The sequence below is a fragment of the Mobula birostris genome, chromosome 1 (genome assembly GCF_030028105.1).
Source record: "Mobula birostris isolate sMobBir1 chromosome 1, sMobBir1.hap1, whole genome shotgun sequence".
Lineage (NCBI taxonomy): Eukaryota > Metazoa > Chordata > Chondrichthyes > Myliobatiformes > Myliobatidae > Mobula > Mobula birostris.
In genome coordinates, this window is record NC_092370.1 from 233,883,951 (window position 1) to 233,902,723 (window position 18,773).

Below are 18,773 nucleotides of genomic sequence, written 5' to 3' on the forward strand. Positions count from 1 at the left end.
AGGTTCCATCTGATATTCCTAACTTGCCCAATGGAAAGTCAGCTGAAATAACAGGATGGGAATGAACAAAGAACAAAAGTAACATTTCATCTTCAGTAAATGAGACTTATTAAGAAAGACACTATTAAAAAGGGTAATTGAATCTCAGATTAAAGGTAACCAGCTATGTCGGTTCTCTGTTTTGATTATTAAAAACAAATTTCTGAAATTCCTGCATGCTAACTAGTGTGAAGTATTTGCAGTTTTGGAATGCCACAGTTATGCGATCCCCAAAAGGTCAAGGACCGCAGTCACTGGGCCCCCAGGACAAGGGCCATTGAATCCCATTGGGGGTGGGGTAGGAAGAGGGTCTGTTTTGCTGTTGTTGTGTGTCTTGTTGTATGTTGGCGTGCTGTAGTTTTTGAGTATGCACATCACTTAGTGGCATAGGTTATCAGAATTGTATTGTGCTCAATCAATGTTGTTCTATTATATCAGTCATTATCTTAAAAATATTGCTTCAGAGTTTAACAAGATATTTTATTGTTTGTTAAATGGGCTCCAAGAATGCAAACTTTACCAATTACTAAATTGGGCTCATCCTTGATTTTAATCATTCTTTTACTGAGCACTGTACTTTTATCGTTAACTAGAATTTCCTTCCTAAACCTTAATCACCTTTCTATGCTTATACTTCTTGATATCATCTTCCATAACTGAGTGTTGAAAGTCAAGATGCTGGAGGAACTCCACAGGTCAGGCAGCATCTCTGGAGAAGAACAAAACTGATATTTCAGGCAGTCCTGATGAAGGGTCTTGGACCAAAACATCAACTCTTTATTCCTCTCCATAGATGTTGCTTGACATGCTGAGTTCCTCCAGCATTTTGTGTGTGTTACTCTGACTTTCAGCATCTGCACAATGTCTTGTGTTTGTGAGTGTTGAAAGATACCTTTGTGATAATATTCTTGATAATCATCTCTGACTGTATTCCTATATTAGAAGATGCTACCAAAATTCAAGTTATTGTTAAATTCACTTAAGCCAACAAAAGGGACTAAAAGATGTTTGAGAGAATTAAGGTGACAAAATTTCACCAAACTTGGTGGATTTATCCACAACATGGAAAGAGTACAGAAAAGATTTATGAGGATGTTACCGGGACTAGAGGGCCTGAGATATAGGAAGAGATTTGCCAGGCTAGATTTTTATTCCTTGGAATGTAGGAGAATGAGAGGCAACCATATATAGACATGTTTAAAATTACAAGAGGCATAGATATAGTGGATGGTAACAGTCTTTTCTCCAGGATAGGTGAGACCAAAACTAGGGGGCACAGATTCAGGCTGAAAGGGAAAGATTTAGAAGGGATCTGAGGGGCAACTTTTTCACGCAGAGAGTGGAGAGTATATGGAATGCCCTGTGAGAAAAGCACTCAGATAGGTACACGGGAGGGAGGGGCATGCAGGGATATGGGCTGAACTCAGGAAATTGGGACCAGCCTCATGGACTGGTTGAACCAAAGGGCCTGCATCCGTGTCGTATTGCACTCTGACTCCATAACAGACTCACCCAGATGAATTCGGCTTGGAGGCTCTGTTGTCCACAGGAATTCTTCCTTCATTCATTGCAAAGAATTTGATCACTTCTTCTGTCAGTCCCACATTGTCCAGTTTTCCCTCAGCTTCTGATTTAAGTTTATTCTTCTGCTGCTCATATTGCATGTCCAGTGCCAGCAGTCTTTGTCGACCAGAGTTCTTCAAGGTCATAAGCCTTTCATAGTACTGCTTGTTAAAATTTCCCTCATCTTGGCTTAGAAAATCCATTAATGTGCCTTTGTTGCTCTTGCTGAATTCAACATTGGGAGATTCATCATCTGAATCTGCACCAGTTTCAGGCATAACCTGGTTGAAGACCATACAGTATCATTTTACTAAAATTATTCATAAACTATCATCTTATTAAAATGTATTTATAGCATTTTAACCATATTGATCAATGCAGGACCTTTATAATTTTTTAAATTTTATTACAATAGACAATAGGTGCAGGAGTAGGCCATTCAGCCTTCGAGCCAGCACCACCATTCACTGTGATCATGGCTGATCATCCACAATCAGTACCCTTTTCCTGCCTTCTTCCCATATCCCTTGACTCTGCTATCTTTAATAGCTCTATCTAACTCTTTCTTGGAAGAATCCAGAGAATTAGCGTCCAATGCCTTTTGAGGCAGAGCATTCCACAGATCCACAACCCTCTGTGTAAAAAAAGTTCTTCCCCAACTCCATTCTAAATTGTCTACCCCTTATTCTTAAACTGTGGCCTCTGGTTCTGGACTCCCCCAACATCGGGAACATGTTTCCTGCCTCTAGCGTGTCCATTCCCTTAATAATCTTATATGTTTCAATCAGATCCCCTCTCATCCTTCTAAATTCCAGTGTATACAAGCCCAGTTGCTCCAATCTTTCAACATATGACAATCCCGCCATCCCGGGAATTAACCTCGTGAACCTCCGCTGCACTCCCTCAATAGCTAGAATGTCCTTCCTCAAATTTGGAGACCAAAACTGTACACAATACTCCAGGTGTGGTCACACCAGGGCTCTGTACAACTGTAGAAGAACCTTTTTGCTCCCATACTCAACTTCCCTTGTTATGAAGGCCAGCATGCCATTAGCTTTCTTCACTGCCTGCTGTACCTGCATGCTTACTTTCAGTGACTGATGAACAAGGTCACCTAGATCTCGTTGTACTTCCCCTTCTCCTAACTTGACACCATTCAGATAGTAATCTTCCTTCCTGTTATTGCCACCAAAGTGGATAACCTCACATTTATCCACATTAAACTGCATCTGCCATGCATCTGCCCACTCACCCAATCTGTCCAAGTCACCCTGCATTCTCATAACATCCTCCTCACATTTCACACTGCCTCCCAGCTTTGTGTCATCTGCAAATTTGCTAACGTTACTTTTAATCCCATCATCTAAATCATCCATGTATATTGTAAATAGCTGCGGTCCCAGCACCGAGCCTTGTGATACCCCACTAGTCACTGCCTGCCATTCTGAAAAGGACCCATTAATCCCTACTCTTTGTTTCCTGTCCGCCAACCAGTTTTCTATCCATGTCAGTACCCTACCCCCAATACCATGTGCTCTAATTTTACACACTAACCTCCCATGTGGGACCTTATCAAAGGCTTTCTGAAAGTCCAGGTACATTACATCCACTGGCTCTTCCATGTTCATTTTCATAGTTACATCCTCAAAAAATTCCAGAAGATTAGTCAAGCATGATTTCCCCTTTGTAAATCCATGCTATATTACATATACTTATTACCTGTAGCTTGTGCATAACTAAACAACATCATAATAAAATTCAACAACAATGGTCTACTATTTTGTACATTTACGGGATTGCAAAATACAAATATATCTACCAAGGACCTTATAGGAATTTGTAGTTTTTGGGCAAAAATTGAATTCCAGAAGTTGTCAGGAATAATATATGGCTCAGTAACAATGACATCAGACTAGGTCGCAAGTTCAAAGTCTAAATTTGGCAAATTATGAATGTAGCCTAGTAGCTTTGAGCTGATGGCAGAATAAATTGACTTTGAGAGATGAAAGAATGTTGTAAAAAGGATGTGCTCCTGCCCTGTCCACATTTGAATGACCTAGATTCAACTTGCTCGTATATGCAGTTGATTATTTGTATGCTGACAGTAAGTAGTGATACACAATAAATAACTCATCGTAGTGTCACATTTAAACCAATGTACAAGTTGATATGGTTCAAAAATTTACTTGTGCCATCCTGTAAAGTGCAATTATGAGAATTAGGGGTTACTTTTTGGATCAACCTAACCACAACAAGGGAGGAGCCAGGCTTAACAAACAGTTACCAATCTATAGATAGTCTACCTCACCTTGACAGGAAGTACACGTTTAACCAAAGAGGGATATTGTAGAATTCATATAAAGTCTCAGTTTGCAAACTTGTAAACATCAAATGACTTTTGGTCTTAGACTTCTCTACTCTGAGAAAATTCGCTGTGAATTGACAGTGACAATTCACTTTATCTACGAATGACCCTCAATTTTATAAACCCCTATACCAGTGGTTTCCCAACCTCTTTTTGCCATGGACCAATACCATTAAATGGGTCATAGACCCCTGATTGGGGGCCCCTGCCCTATACAGTCACCCCTCACCCTCCTTTGATCCAGGGAGAATAATCCTAGTTTGTCCAGTCTCTCTTTAGAGGGCACAGTTTAAGGTGAAAGATTCAAGGGGAATCTGAGGAGCAAGCTTTTCCACACAGAGGGTGGTGAGTATATGGAATAACCTGCCAGAGGAAGTGGTAGAGGCACGTATAATTACAACGTTTAAAAGACATTTGGACAGGTACATGGGTGGAAAAGTTTTGAGCCATATGACCGAAAGTGCAGCTAAATGGGATTGGCTCAGTTAGAGAACTTGGTTTGCATGGATGAGTTTGGCCGAAGGGCCTATTTCTGTGCTCTATAACTCTAATACCACAGCAGATCAGCACAGGCCCATGGCAGAATTCTAAGGTGACTGGAGGAGAGTATAAGGGGAATGTTTGAGGTCAGTTTTTTTTTTAAAAACACAAAGTCTTGTAGGCTCCACAGAGTTGATGCAGGGTCAATGTTTTCTCTAGAGACACGACAATGCAGGTGCTGCAATCTTAAAGAGAAAATAAACAAACAAACCGATGACGGCCTTCAGTGGGTGCAATTTTCATCTCTTTACCTTAAAAAGAATGGCAGGGGTTCCCAACATTTTTTTTAATGCCATGGATCCCTAGGATTGACTGTGGGATCTGTGGAGCCCAGGTTAGGAACCCCTGGAGGGAATTTAGCAAAGCTTCTCCAGACTGGTTCCTGGGTTAGAGGATCTTGTGTACGAGGACAGAATGAGCAGGCTCGGCCTCTGTTCCCCAGAGGTTAAAATGATAGATGACTTCAATACAATTCTCACAAAGCTCACCAAGTTTGATACAGGGAGGAGGCCTACCATGGTTAAGGAGTCTAGAATAAGAGGGTCACAGTCTGAAACTAAGAGACCAGATGTTAAGGACTGATAAAGGAAAGGTCTTCACTTGGAAGGCAGTGAGTATCAAGAGTTCTTTATCCATTAAGATTGTAGCAGTTTAAACATTCAAAATAGAGAGACAGATATCTGAATATAAAAATACTCAAGTGATATGAGAATTGAGGTAGTGAATGATTAGACATGAACTTGTTTGAAGGGTCAAATTGTCTACAACTGCTTTTTATGCTCTTCTGCATATTTGCATGTTCTTTGGAGGAATTATTTCAGATTATCCCCAAATATCAGGGAGAGACTGAGCAACAAAACATCCTATGCTTTAACGGAGATGCAAGAGTCTACAGATACTGGTATCTGACGCAACCAACAATTAGCTGGTGGAAATCAGTAGGCCGGACAGCATCTGTAGAGGAAAATGGACAATTGATGTTTAAAGTTGAGACCCTTCTTCCAGACTAGCAAAGAGTGTTGACGCGAAACATCAACTGTCCGTTTCCCTTCACAGATGCTGCCTGTTCACTGATTTCCTACAGTAGGTTGTTTGTTATAGTTGATGTTTAAAGACAAGACCCTTCATCTGGACTAGTTGAAAGGACTTGACCAAAATGCCAACTGTCCATTTCCCTCACGGATGCTGCCGGTCTGCTGATTTTCTGTAGTAGATTGTTTGTTGAATATAGTTTAAGACAGCCAACTCCACCTTTCAGATGTTACAATTGCCACATTGAAGAGGAAGAGCTTAGAGTGTTATGGGCTGAACACAAGCAAGCAGGGAGGATCCTGTGCTCGGTGTAGACCATTTGAGCAGAAGAGTCTTTGGAAGTTGCAGCAAGTCAAGGGTTAGGATGATGTGCTAACTGAGAAAGTGTGCAGACATTGTACAGTCACACAAGTAGAACACTACCTCACTTTTTAATATATTTTTTGTTTTTGCACGATTTTTAATCTACTCAATATACATATATTGCAATTGATTTATTTATTACACCCTATCCTCGTTATATGCGTCTTCAGACTATGCGAATTCACAGTTATGCGAGGAACCTATTTCTACTAACGTCTCGTTATATGCGTACAAAATTCAGTTATGCGAGGAGCACTGCCTTCCTGCCAATACAAGTCACGGCGCATGCTTCACAGTCTCGCTGTTGGGACGAGAAGCACCACTTTCCCACCAATACAAGTCAGTGCGCGCGCCTCACAATTTCACTCCCACCACTCTCGCATTGGTTTTGGCAAGGTGTGGATGCACGATCTTAAACTTTTGTTGGTTTTAGCTACAGTGCAGTGATTTTATGCTTGAAATATTTAACTATGCCTCCTAAGTGTCTGATGTCATGTCTTGGGCTGTCAGCAGAGCAGCAGAGAACTGCTTTAACACTTGAAAAAAAGTTGGAAATTATAAACAGCGCAGCATCAGCTGAAGGTAACACAGCTCTGGGACGCTACTGCCGGGAACAGAATTTTGCCTTTAAAGTTCTTTTGTTGCTTGACAATGCGCCAGCCCATCCTAAACATTTGGACAGCATTCATCCTAACATAACAGTGCGTTTCCCACCGCCTAACACAACATCGCTGATTCAACCACTTGAATGGTGTTATCCACAATTCAAGGTGTATGTTTTTTTTTTACGGGGAACTATCTCTCAGATGCTGCAAGCAACAGACGATTTTGAAAATCCCGGGAGTTTACCAACGGTGAGGGAATGGTGGAAGTCGGAACACTTCGCACAAATGGTGATGGACATGGACCCACGTTTAGAACGGAGTCAGCATTTCAGTTGTTCCCTGCCGTCAACCCTTCTTCCCTACAAGCAAATTTATGCTGAAAAACAAAATGCTGCCAAGCAAACAACCCTCATCACTTTATGCAAATCACTGTAATCTTCTGCTGCCGGCAATTCTAAGAGTTCTGTGAGTCTTCCTTCAACCTTTGCTGTGCTTGATATTATCCTGACGACCACAACCATCCACCTTATCCATGTAAAGCTGCCCGACACCACAACAATCACTCATCTCCCAGAGCGAACACACCTGCCACAAAATGTCGCTGTCTACAGGTGAGGTGCCGGAGGATTGGAGAGTGGCTCATGTTGTTCCGTTGTTTAAAAAAGGATCGAAAAGTAATCCAGGAAATTATAGGCCAGTAAGTTTAACGTCGGTAGTAGGTAAGTTATTGGAGGGAGTACTAAGAGACAGAATCTACAAGCATTTGGATAGACTGGGACTTATTAGGAAAGTCAACATGGCTTTGTGCATGGTAGGTCATGTTTGACCGATCTACTGGAGTTTTTCGAGGAGGTTACCAGGAAAGTGGATGAAGGGAAGGCAGTGGATATTGTCTACATGGACTTCAGTAAGGCCTTTGACAAGGTCCCGCATGGGAGGTTAGTTAGGAAAATTCAGTCGCTAGGTATACATGGAGAGGTGGTAAATTGGATTAGACATTGGCTCGATGGAAGAAGCCAAAGAGTGGTGGTAGAGAATTGCTTCTCTGAGTGAAGTCCTGTGACTAGTGGTGTGCCACAGGGATCAGTGCTGGGTCCGTTGTTATTTGTCATCTATATCAATGATCTGGATGATAATGTGGTAAATTGGATCAGCAGGTTTGCTGATGATACAAAGATTGGAGGTGTAGTAGACAGTGAGGAAGGTTTTCAGAGCCTGCAGAGCAACTTGGACCAGCTGGAAAAATGGGCTGAAAAATGGCAGATGGAGTTTAAGACTGACAAGTATGAGGGATTGCACGTTGGAAGGACAAACCAACGTAGAACATACAGGGTTAATGGTAAGGCACTGAGGAGTGCATTGGAACAGAGGGATCTGGGAATACAGATACAAAATTCCCTAAAAGTGGCGTCACAGGTAGATAGGTTGTAAAGAGAGCTTTTGGTACATTGGCCTTTATTAATCAAAGTATTGAGTATAAGAGCTGGAATGTTATGATGAGGTTGTATAAGGCATTGGTGAGGCCGAATCTGGAGTATTGTGTTCAGTTTTGGTCACCAAATTACAGGAAGGATATAAGTAAGGTCGAAAGAGTGCTGAGAAGGTTTACAAGGATGTTGCCGGGACTTAAGAAACTCAGTTACAGAGAAAGGTTGAATAGGTTGGGACTTTATTCCCTGGAGCGTAGAAGAATGAGGGGAGATTTGATAGAGGTATATAAATATGGGTATAGATAAGAGTGAATGTAAGCAGGCTTTTTCCACTGAGGCAAGGGGAGAAAAAAAACCGGAGGACATGGGTTTAGGATGAGGAGGGAAAAGTTTAAAGGGAACATTGGGGGGGGGGCTTCTTCACACAGAGAGTGGTGGGAGTATGGAATGAGCTGCCAGACGAGGTGGTAAATGCAGGTTCTTTTTTAACATTTAAGAATAAATTGGACAGATACATGGATGGGAGGTGTATGGAGGGATATGGTCCGTGTGCAGGTCAGTGGGACTAGGCAGAAAATGGTTCGGCACAGCCAAGAAGGGCCAAAAGGCCTATTTCTGTGCTGTAGTTTCTATGGTTTCTCTGTTGGTGAGTACTGTACACCAGAGGATGTTAACTTTCTATGATTTATTACATTTAATATTACCTTAAATTGATTAAATATAATACAAATGTTGTCTTGTAGTACTGCTTTTGTGTTGTATTGGTATGAAAATGTGAATAAATTACAGATAAAACATATTTAGGAAGCCCTCTGGAACACATCCCTATTTTCTCCATTTAAATAATTATTCATATTATGCGATTTCACGTTATGTGTCAACTTCGAGGAATGTATCCCTCGCATATAACGAGGATAGGGTGTATTATATTTTGTTTTTTTTCCCTTCTATACTATGTATTGCATTGAGCTGCTGTTGCTAAGTTAACATGAAATTTCATGTCACGTGCCAGTGATAATAAACCTGATTCTGATTACCTATCTCCATTTTACACAGCCTTTTGTTCATGCCTGGAATCCAAGGTCATCAGACATACAGTGCTAAGTCAATACAAGGAAGCAAATGATGGATCATAGAGCACACACTAGCTACTGGAGAAGTACAAGACCCTCAGGACTCATTCCACCATATTCAGGAACTGTTATTGCCCCTCAACCATCAGGCTCTTGAACCAGTGAGGATAACTTCAGTCACCCATCACTGAACTGTTCCCACAACTAATGGACTCACTTCCAAGGGCTCTTCCTCTCATGACATAAACATTTGTTGCTTATTTATTAATTATTTCTTTTTATTGTCTTTTACATATTAGTTGTTTGTCTGTCTTGTTGGGTGTCGTCTTTCATTGATTCTGTTATGTTTCTTGGATTTACTGAGTATGGCTGCAAGACGCCAGCCCCCTAAGCCTGAGTCGACGTAGCAGTGGTAGTAGTAGCTGCAAGAAAACAAATCTCTGGGTTTGTATATGATGACAAGTACATATGGTGATAATACATTTACTTTGAACTTCAAATCTAAGTTACTATTAGCCATTAACCATAATTTTATTGATTATTAACAGCTGAAAAGGTATTGTGAATAGTGTTTACATATGCAAATAACGCAATTAAGAAGCGCACAAAGTTTCTATTACATCAATATTTACAAAACTTGTCAAATGTAATCCGAATTTTCAGCACGTGTAGATCAAGTGTGATTCAGAAACGAATGGATGTTGTCAGAGTCCAGATAATCGGAGATGAGAGGCCTGTATTCTGTGACTCCATGAAATCAAAATTGTACACATTATTTCCGCTATTTGTAGCAACCCAGTGACATCCAGAATTGTCCACCTCCGTTTTGAATATAATCTATGAGTTGGTCTGCACAACCCACGGGGTGAAGATTTCTAGGGAGCTGCGTGCGTTGTAACACTGGAGACAGGTGTAGCCGGTTGCCTGTACACCCTCTCCCGGTCCCAACCGAACCAGCTGAGCCGTGACGCTGTTACCATAGCAACCGGGAACCGCGCCGGCCGGCCGGCCGGCCGATCAGGTGAAGCTGCGCCAGTAGTGACAGCTTCACTAATTCAGCCGGAGCGAACTGCCGGCGCCCAGCGTTGCCCGGCAGTCGGCGGGCGATGCCGCTTAGTGGAGGCTCGTAATGGGTTTAACTCCGCTCCAGAACCCCCGAGGCCCAAAGCGCATTAGATCGTCTCCCGGCCAGATGCCCCACTCACCTCAAGCCACCCGCCGTCTCCTACCGGGAACTCCGTTTGCCCCGAGTCAGGCAGCCAATCCTGGCGTCGGGAATGCCTTTCCGGAGGGGTGTCCGTGGAGAACGCGGTACCGAGAGACCCGGGCATCTTTCAGGCACCAGGCCAGTGGGCCACGGAGTCCGAACCAAAGCACTGCTAAACTGATTGGAGGATAATGGTGCAGCGGCAATCGCTGATTGGACAAGTTAGGTGTCAGTTTTAGAGTAACCCCGCCTAATCCCTATGCGATTCGTAATTCACGATGTTCGGAATATACAGTAATTGTCCTGTGAGTTTGTAAAGGTAAATTGCTGCTCATACCCTCAACCGTGAAAAATTAAACATAACTTTAAGGATCATTGATCTTAAAGGGAAGAGATAAGGATTGAAATGGGTGGCAGAAGAGATTACCTGTCAAAAGAAATAATCCAGCAAGGTAAAAGAGGATTACAATGAGACACAAAAAAAGAAACAACAGTGTATTTGTTGAGGTGTGAACGGGATTAGCAAAATCTTTATTTGGGATGATTAATCCAACTGTAGAAACTGAAAATCTGAAATCTGAACAGTAAATACTAAATAGGTTAAGTAGCCTTTTATTTTTATTAAGAGACACCGCGCTGAACAGGCCATATGGCCCAACGAGTCCAGCAATCCACCCACTTAACACGAGACTAATCACGGAACAATTTACAATGACCGCTTAGCCTACTAACTGGTATGTCTTTGGAATGTGGGAGGAAACCCACGGGAGAAAGTGATAAAGGCGCTGGAATTGAACTCCGAATTCCGAAACGCCCCCAGTTGTAATAGCGTTAGATAAAATTGGATTAGTTTATTATCATGATAATGAAAATCCTTGTTTTCCTGAAGCTCACAGAGTAAACGTTATACAAGGTTGAACACAAAGATGAGCCCAAAAAATAACACAGTAACCCAACGGTTGTCGTGCAATCTGAAATAAGACCATAAAACACGGGAGCAAATTAGGCCGTTCAGCCCATCGAATCTTCTCCCCATTCCATCATGGCTGATCCTGGATCCCACTCAAGCCCATACTCCTGCCTTCTCACCATATCCTTTGATGCCCTGATTGATCAGGAAACTATCAACTTCTGCCTCCAATATACCCAAGGACTTGGCCTTCACCACAGTCTGTGACAGAGCATTCCACAGATTCACTTGTCTCTGGCTAAAAAAATTTCCTTATCTCTGTTCTAAAAAGTCGTCCCCTCCCTCTGTTTTTGAGGCTGTGCCCTCTAGTTCTGGATACCCCCACCATAGGATGCATCCTCTTCACATCCACCTTATCTAGTTCTCTCAACACTTGGTAGGTTTCAATATGATTCCCCCCACCCCCACCCGACACATACACACACATACACATTCTTCTAAATTCCAGTGAGTACAGGCCCAAAGCTGCTAAATGCTCCTTGTATATTAACCCAAACAACAGGAATTCTGCAGATGCTGGAAATTCAAGCAACACACATCAAAGTTGCTGGTGAATGCAGCAGGCCAGGCAGCATCTGTAGGAAGAGGTGCACTCTTCCTTCAGTTAGTCCTGACGAAGGGTCTCGGCCTGAAACGTCGACTGCACCTCTTCCTACAGATGCTGCCTGGCCTGCTGCGTTCACCAGCAACTTTGATGTGTGTTGCTTGTATATTAACCCCTTCATTCCCAGAATAATCCTTGTGGACCTCATCTGGACTCTTTCCAATGACAACACATCCTTTCTGAGATATACGGTCCAAAATTGTTGACAATACTCTGGTGCAGCCTGTCTCATGTCTTATAAAGCCTCAGCATTATCTCCTTGCTTTTATATTCTATTCCCCTTGAAATAAATGCCAACATTGCATTTGCCTTCTTCACCACAGACTCAACCTGTAAATAGTCATAGTCATAATTTATTGATCCCAGGGGAAATTGGTTTTCGTTACAGTTGCACCATAAATATTAAATAGTAATAGAACCATAAATAGAAAATTAACCTTCTGGGAGTCTTGTACAAGAACTCCTAAGTCCCTCTGCACCTCTGATGTTTGAACCTTCTCCCCATTTAGGTAAGAGCCTGCACTATTGTTCCTTTTACCAAAATGCTTTGTCGTACATTTCACAACAATGTATTCCATCTGCCATCTTTTTGCCCATTCTTCCAATTTGTCTAAGTCCTGTTGCAATCACATTGCTTCCTCAGCACTATCTACACCTCCACCTATCTTCATATCATCCACGAACTTTTGCCATAAAGCCATCGATCACATTATCTAAATCACTGAAAATGTGAAAAGCAGCAGTCCCAATAGTGATCCCTGAGGAACACAACTAGTCACTGGCAGCCAACCAGAAAAGCCCCCCTTTATTCCCACTCATTGTCTCCTGCCTGTCAGCCATTTCTCTATCCATGCCAGTATCTTTCCTGTAACGCCATAGGCTTTTATCTTCTTAAACAGCCTCAGGTGTGGCACCTTATCAAATGCCTTCTGAAAATCCAAGTAAATGACATCCACTGCCTCTTCTTTGTCTGACCTACTTGTTACTTCCTTGGAGAACTCTAACTGATTTGTCAGGCAAGATTTCTCTTTACAGAAACCATGCTGACTTAGACTTATTTTATCATTAGTCTCCAAGTACCCCAAAACTTCATCCTTAATAATAGACTCCAACACTTTCCCAACCACAGAGGTTAGGCTAACTGGCCTATAATTTCCTTTCTTTTGAATTCCTCCCTTCTTAAAGGGTGGTGTGACATTTGCAATCTTCCAGTCCTTCAGGATCATGCCAGAATCAAGTGATTCTTGAAAGATCATGACCAATGCATCTGTTATCTCTCCAGCAACAGCTGTCAGGACTCTGAGATGTAGTCCATCTGGTCCAAGACCTTTGAGTTTGCCTAGAACTTTTTCCTTTGTAATAGCGATGACACTCACAGACCTCTGGCACACTGCTAGTGTCTTCCACAGTTAAGGCTGACGCAAGGTACTCATTAACTTCATCTGCCATTTCTTTGTCCTCCATTACTACCGCACCAGCATCATTTTCCAGTGGTCCAATATAAAACTCTCACCTCCCTTTTACTCTTTATATAACTGAAAATAACTTCTAGTATCCTGCTTTATATTATAGGCTAGTTTGCCCTCATATTTCATCTTTCTCCTTCTTATGACTTTTTTAGTTGCCTTTTGTTGGATTTTGAAAGCTTCTCAATCATCCAACTTCCTACTCACTTTTGCAACCCTATATACCTTTTCCTTGATTTTTATGCAGTCGTTAACTTGCCTTGTCAGTCACGGTTGCCTATCCCTGCCATTTGAGAACAACTTCTTCTGTATCTATCCTACACCTTGTGAACTATTCCCAGAAATTTCAGCCATCTCTGCTCTGCCATCATTCCTGCATCTGCTGGAATTGAACCTGGGTCACCTGTATTGCAAAGTGTTGTGCTAACCATTACACTACCGTGCCAATTTACGGGTTAGGGTTAGTAAATTGTTGCCACCAGATAGAGATACTAATTTGATTTGACACATTTCACTTTATCATTTTCCTGTGACAAATAAAGCTAATCTCTCTTGTCATTGATAATGGGTCTAAATTCTGGAAACTTTGTCCTCAGCAGTAATGCGTGAGCACTTTCAGAAAATTGAGTGTAGTAAATCAATAATGAATCTCACCATCACCTTCTCAAGTCATGGGCAAAAAACGCTAGCCTTTTGGTGTTGCTCAGATCCCAATAAGTCAATAAATAAAAACATGGTCACCATTTGTTATAACACAGGAGGCCCATCTAGTCCTTGTCAGAATCAGACGAGAAGTGCAAGACATAAAAAGTACTAGAAGAGTCAACTTAAGAAAATATAAATAAATGGTGCAAAATAGCGAGGTGGTGTCCATGTGTTCATGGGCCATTCAAAGATCTGATGGCGGAGGGGAAAAGGCTGTTCCCTAAAAGGTTTAGTCTTCAGGCTCCTGTACTTACTCTTTGATGATGGCAATGAGAAGAGGGCAAGTCTTGGGTGGTGGGGGTCCTTAATGATGGATGTCACCTTTTTGAGACACTTCTCCTTGAAGATGTCCTGGTTGCTGGGGAGGGTAGTACCCATGATGGAGCTGTCTGAGTTTACAACCCTCTGCAGCTTTATCCGACCCTGTGTATTAGTGCCACCATAGGACTGGTGAGAGGTCAGCCGCCAGAGCAGCAATTCCATCAGCTCTTCTCCCTTTCTTCCTTCTTCCCTTGTAGCCTCATAACTTATTCTCCCTCACAGACCCATAAGCTCTTCTTTCTTTCTGGCACTCTGTCCTAGAGGGTAACTTACAGTTTCAAATTAAGTCCCAGCACATTTTTGAGGTGTGGGAGAAAACTGGGGCACCCAGAGGAAATCCACATGGTTGTAGAGAAAATATACAAACTCCATGTCGAGAGCACCCAAGATCAGGATCGAATCTAAGTTTTCAGTACTGTGAGGATGTAAATAGCAAAGAGATAATCAAACAGATGATTTACTCTGGCAGTGGGTTGAGATATGAATATTACCCAGAAAAACAGAGAGAAATGTCGTGTTCTTTGAGATAGTGTATTGCTATCCCTCCCCCCTCATTCTCTCTCTCTCTCTTTCTCTCTCTCTCCACCCTCTCACCCCCCTTTCTCCCCCACTCACTCTCCCCAATTCCTCTCCTTCCTCTCTCCCTCTCTGCTCTATGTGTGAGTTTTCATGCACGGTTTGACCAGAGTATTGATTTAAATGAGCAATTTTCCAAGGTTAAATTTATATGCTGTATAAAACAATAACCCTTAAAAACACAGGTATGCACTCCTCTTCAGTGTGTAATCAACATAGCAAGAACTGGCAATCAAACAACAAAATCATTGTAGGTAAAACATATTAGAGACATGGTATTTAGTGTCATGGAACGAAAAAAGCCATTTTCTTTATTATGCCTTTGCTGGTTTTTTGAAAGAAAAATAACTGTCCAATTTAGACCAACATTACTCCATGGCCTCACAGATTAGTTCCTTTCAATCCATTTCCAAGTGTTTTGTAAAACTGAATTCTTCCAGATTTGACAAATTTAACAGACATGTATTTAAGAGGATGATGTAAACAAGTGGATAAGGTATCATTATTTTTGAACTTAATTTTGAATTAAGGTTAAATCTTGCAAAGGAGTTGGTGCTGACTTCAGGAAGGTGAAAACTATAGAGCATTATGGACAATCTCTCTCACCCCCTTACCGATACTGGACAAACAGAGGAGCACATTCAGTGACAGGCTGATTCCACTGAGGTGCACCACTGAACGCCACAGGAGATCCTTTCTCCCTGTTGCTATAAGACTCTACAACTTCTCCTTAAGTATATAGGTGCATGGATTCATCATTGCAATCATCTGTATTTTGCAGTGTTACTTTTTAATGCACATTTTGTATTTTTGCACCTCAATGTTTTGTTTTTTGTGGTTTAAGGTATATATTTCTGACTGAGAAACCTTGCAACAACAATTTCCTTCAAGATAAAGTTAATCTTACCTTTATTTTGTCATGTCAGTTATGTATAAATTACATAAATTTAAGCTAACGTACTGCTGTGTACATACATCTATTGATGCTTCTGGACACATCTTCAGTGATGTTCCTGGAATCATCGGGTGTTTCGGGTCTTTCAACATCATACAACCTCCTCCAGGTGACCGAGCCGGGGCTGATCAGACCCCAGCTTGTGTCCAGATGGCTAGCTACTTATGAGTCCATGGCTCTCCTCTTTTGAGCCACAGCCATCTTGAGGCCCTCTCTGCCGCATTGGTGGTACTGCAGATGGCTCTCCTCTTCCTCTCTCCCTCGATGCCCAAAATGCTGAAGGCTCTAACTAAAGAACAGGCTATGAATCCCCTACAACCAACCTCCACTGGGAGACACCTCGCTCTCCATCCAGCCTGCTGACAGTTGCTGACCAGTCCTGCGTACTTGGAGAGCTTCCTTTCAAAGGCCTCCTCCAAGCTATCTTCCCATGGGACTGTCAGCTCCAGCAGCACCACTTGCTTAGTAGACTCAGACACTAGGACAATGTCTGGTCGCAGGGTGGTGGCTGCGATATGGCTGGGGAACTTCAGCCGCCCTTCGAGGTCCACCAACAGCTGCCAGTCCCTTGCAGAGGTCAGAATGCCTGCAGATGTTCTTTTGGCAGGTATTGGCTGGTCCCCAGCTCTGACAAAGGCAATGGTCTGCTTGGCAGGTTGGGACCGCTTCGCCCACTCAACTCCTGCGCTGACGGCTTCAGCGATGGTCTTCAGGACCTGATCATGCCTCCACCTGTACCGTCCCTCACCAAGTGCTCTTGCACAGCCGCTGAGGACGTGCTCCAGCTTGGAGCACAGTGGGCACGCAGATGACTCTGCCTTGCCCCACGTGTGCAGGTTTGATGGGCTTGGAAGCACATCGTACACTGCCTGGATGAGAAATTGGATGTGGTGTGGTTCGGCTCTCCAAAGATCAGCCCAGGTCACTTTCCTCTCAAACGCATTCTCCCATCTTGTCCTAACTTATATTTATGTTTGTAATATACTATGATATTGATGAAAACTTCTAATTTTCATGGCATTTACGTCCTGTATATGTGTACCTATGACAGTAAACCTACATTGTTATGATCTTGCACTTTATCTTCTACCTGCACTGTACTTTCTCTGTAGTTATTAGCTTTCATGCTGTCTTCTGTTAATGTTTTATCTTGTTTGATCTCAGTGCACTGTGCAATGATTTGATCTGCTTGGATAGTATGCAACACAAGCTTTTCACCGTATCTCAGTACATATGACAATAAGAAACCAAAACCTCGCTCCACATTAGAACCATATACTATAACCCCCATTCAAAATAAAATTCTACTGGACCGGAAGTGAATTCAGCCGCGTTGTGTCCCGATTGGCTGAGTGCTTTTCACCGGATGTTATGTGTGGCCTGCCCTTATGTGTCGAAGGTGATCCCTCCTTGGCCATTTAGCTGTTATGTTTGGGTGGCGGGGAGTTGGGCTTCTGTGCGGCTTCCGTGCTCAGGGCCGGGCCCGGGGCTGGTTGCTGGCGAGTAGCGCCTGTAGGCAATGTTCGTCCGCCCGCGAGCAGCACGATTCTGGGCCCCCGGATCTGTACGATGTGGTGATCTCCGGCGGCGGGATGGTCGGCACGGCGATGGCCTGCGCTCTCGGTAGGTGTGGGCCCGGACGCGGGACTGAGACAGGCCGCCTTTCCACAGCCTGGCGGAGGGGTGGCAGTGAGTTTTGTGTGTGTGTAGTGAGTGTAGGAAGGACGGTTGCTATGTGTGAGAGGGAGGGTTCAGAATCGGGTTCATTATCACTGACTTATGTCGTGAAATATAAACATACTATAAATTGTAATTGCAAATATGTAAGAAAATTAAATAAGTAGCACAGGAAGAGAGCAAGAAATTGTAAGGCAGTGTTCATGGGTTCTTTGTCAGTTCAGAAATCCAATAGCGAAGGGGCAGAAGCTGTTTTTAAAAAGTTCAATGTGAGTTTTCAGGCTTTTGTACCTTCTCTTCGATGGTAGCAACGAGAAGAAGGTATGTCCTGGGTGATGGATGCTGCCCGATTTGACGGATTGCCCTTTGAAGATATTCTTGATGCTAGGGAGGCTAGTGCCTATGATGAAGCTAGCTGAATTTACAACCCAGTGCAGCTTTTTCTCCTCTTGTGCGGTGGCTTCTCCATACCAGATGGTGCTGCAACCAGTTAGAATGCTCTCCAAGGTAAATCTGCTGAAATTTGCTCATCTTTAGTGACATACCAAATCCCAAACTCAGATTGAAATATAACTGCTGATATGTCCACTTTTGAAATTTCATTAATATATTGGGCCCAGGATAGATCTTCTGAGATGTTGACACCCATGAGCTTGCCCTTCCCACTGCTGACCCCTTGATAAGTACTGGTCTGTGTGCCCTTGACTTCCCCTTCCTGAAGTCTGTGATCAGTTACACCAGGGATCCCTCAGATGTTGGAAATCCAGAGCAACATGCAAGGTTGTTGTCACAACAGCACTCAACCAGCTGATGTACAGTATCTCGCTCCTGTACGCCTCTGTGGTTCTACCTACAACTGTTATGTTAACGGTGAATGTTTAGATGCTGTTTGCGCTGTGCCTAGACAGAGTAAATCAGTAGGCTAAGCGTACATCCTTGAGCTGTGCCAGTGCTGATTGTCAGCAAGGAGGAGACGCTATTTCTGATCTGCACTCACTGTGGTCTCCCAGTGAAGAAGTCAAGGATCCAGTTGCAGAAAGGGGTACAGGTGCTCAGCTTTTGAAGCTTATTGATTAGTACTGTGGGAATGATTGGGTTGAATGCCAAGGTGTAATTAATAAACAGCAGCCTTGCATCTGTATTGCTGTTGAACAGGTGGTCCGCAGCCATGTGGAGAGCATGTGAGATTGTATCTGCTGTAGATCTATTGTGATAGAGGGCAAACCACAGCAGCTCTGGGTCCTTAAGCAGGAGTTAATTATAGCCATGGTCAATCTCTCAA

General features: G+C 42.9%; 2 protein-coding genes across 2 annotated transcripts in view; one reads left to right on the plus strand and one right to left on the minus strand.

Moving 5' to 3' along the window:
• The window catches only part of fam161b (FAM161 centrosomal protein B), a 53,198-nt gene extending 42,817 nt beyond the window's left edge, over positions 1–10,381 (minus strand). Inside the window, exons 1-2 of the mRNA XM_072273519.1 lie at positions 10,216–10,381; positions 1,552–1,883 (exon numbers count right to left, since the gene is read on the minus strand). Coding sequence (XP_072129620.1) covers positions 1,552–1,883; positions 10,216–10,341 — 458 coding nt within the window. The 5' untranslated portion in view covers positions 10,342–10,381. The remainder of the gene's footprint in view (positions 1–1,551; positions 1,884–10,215) is intronic.
• A 6,818-nt stretch (positions 10,382–17,199) lies between these two features.
• coq6 (coenzyme Q6 monooxygenase) overlaps positions 17,200–18,773 on the plus strand; it is a 42,799-nt gene continuing 41,225 nt past the window's right edge. Inside the window, exon 1 of the mRNA XM_072273621.1 lies at positions 17,200–17,437. Within this exon, the coding sequence (XP_072129722.1) occupies positions 17,242–17,437 (196 nt within the window). The 5' untranslated portion in view covers positions 17,200–17,241. The remainder of the gene's footprint in view (positions 17,438–18,773) is intronic.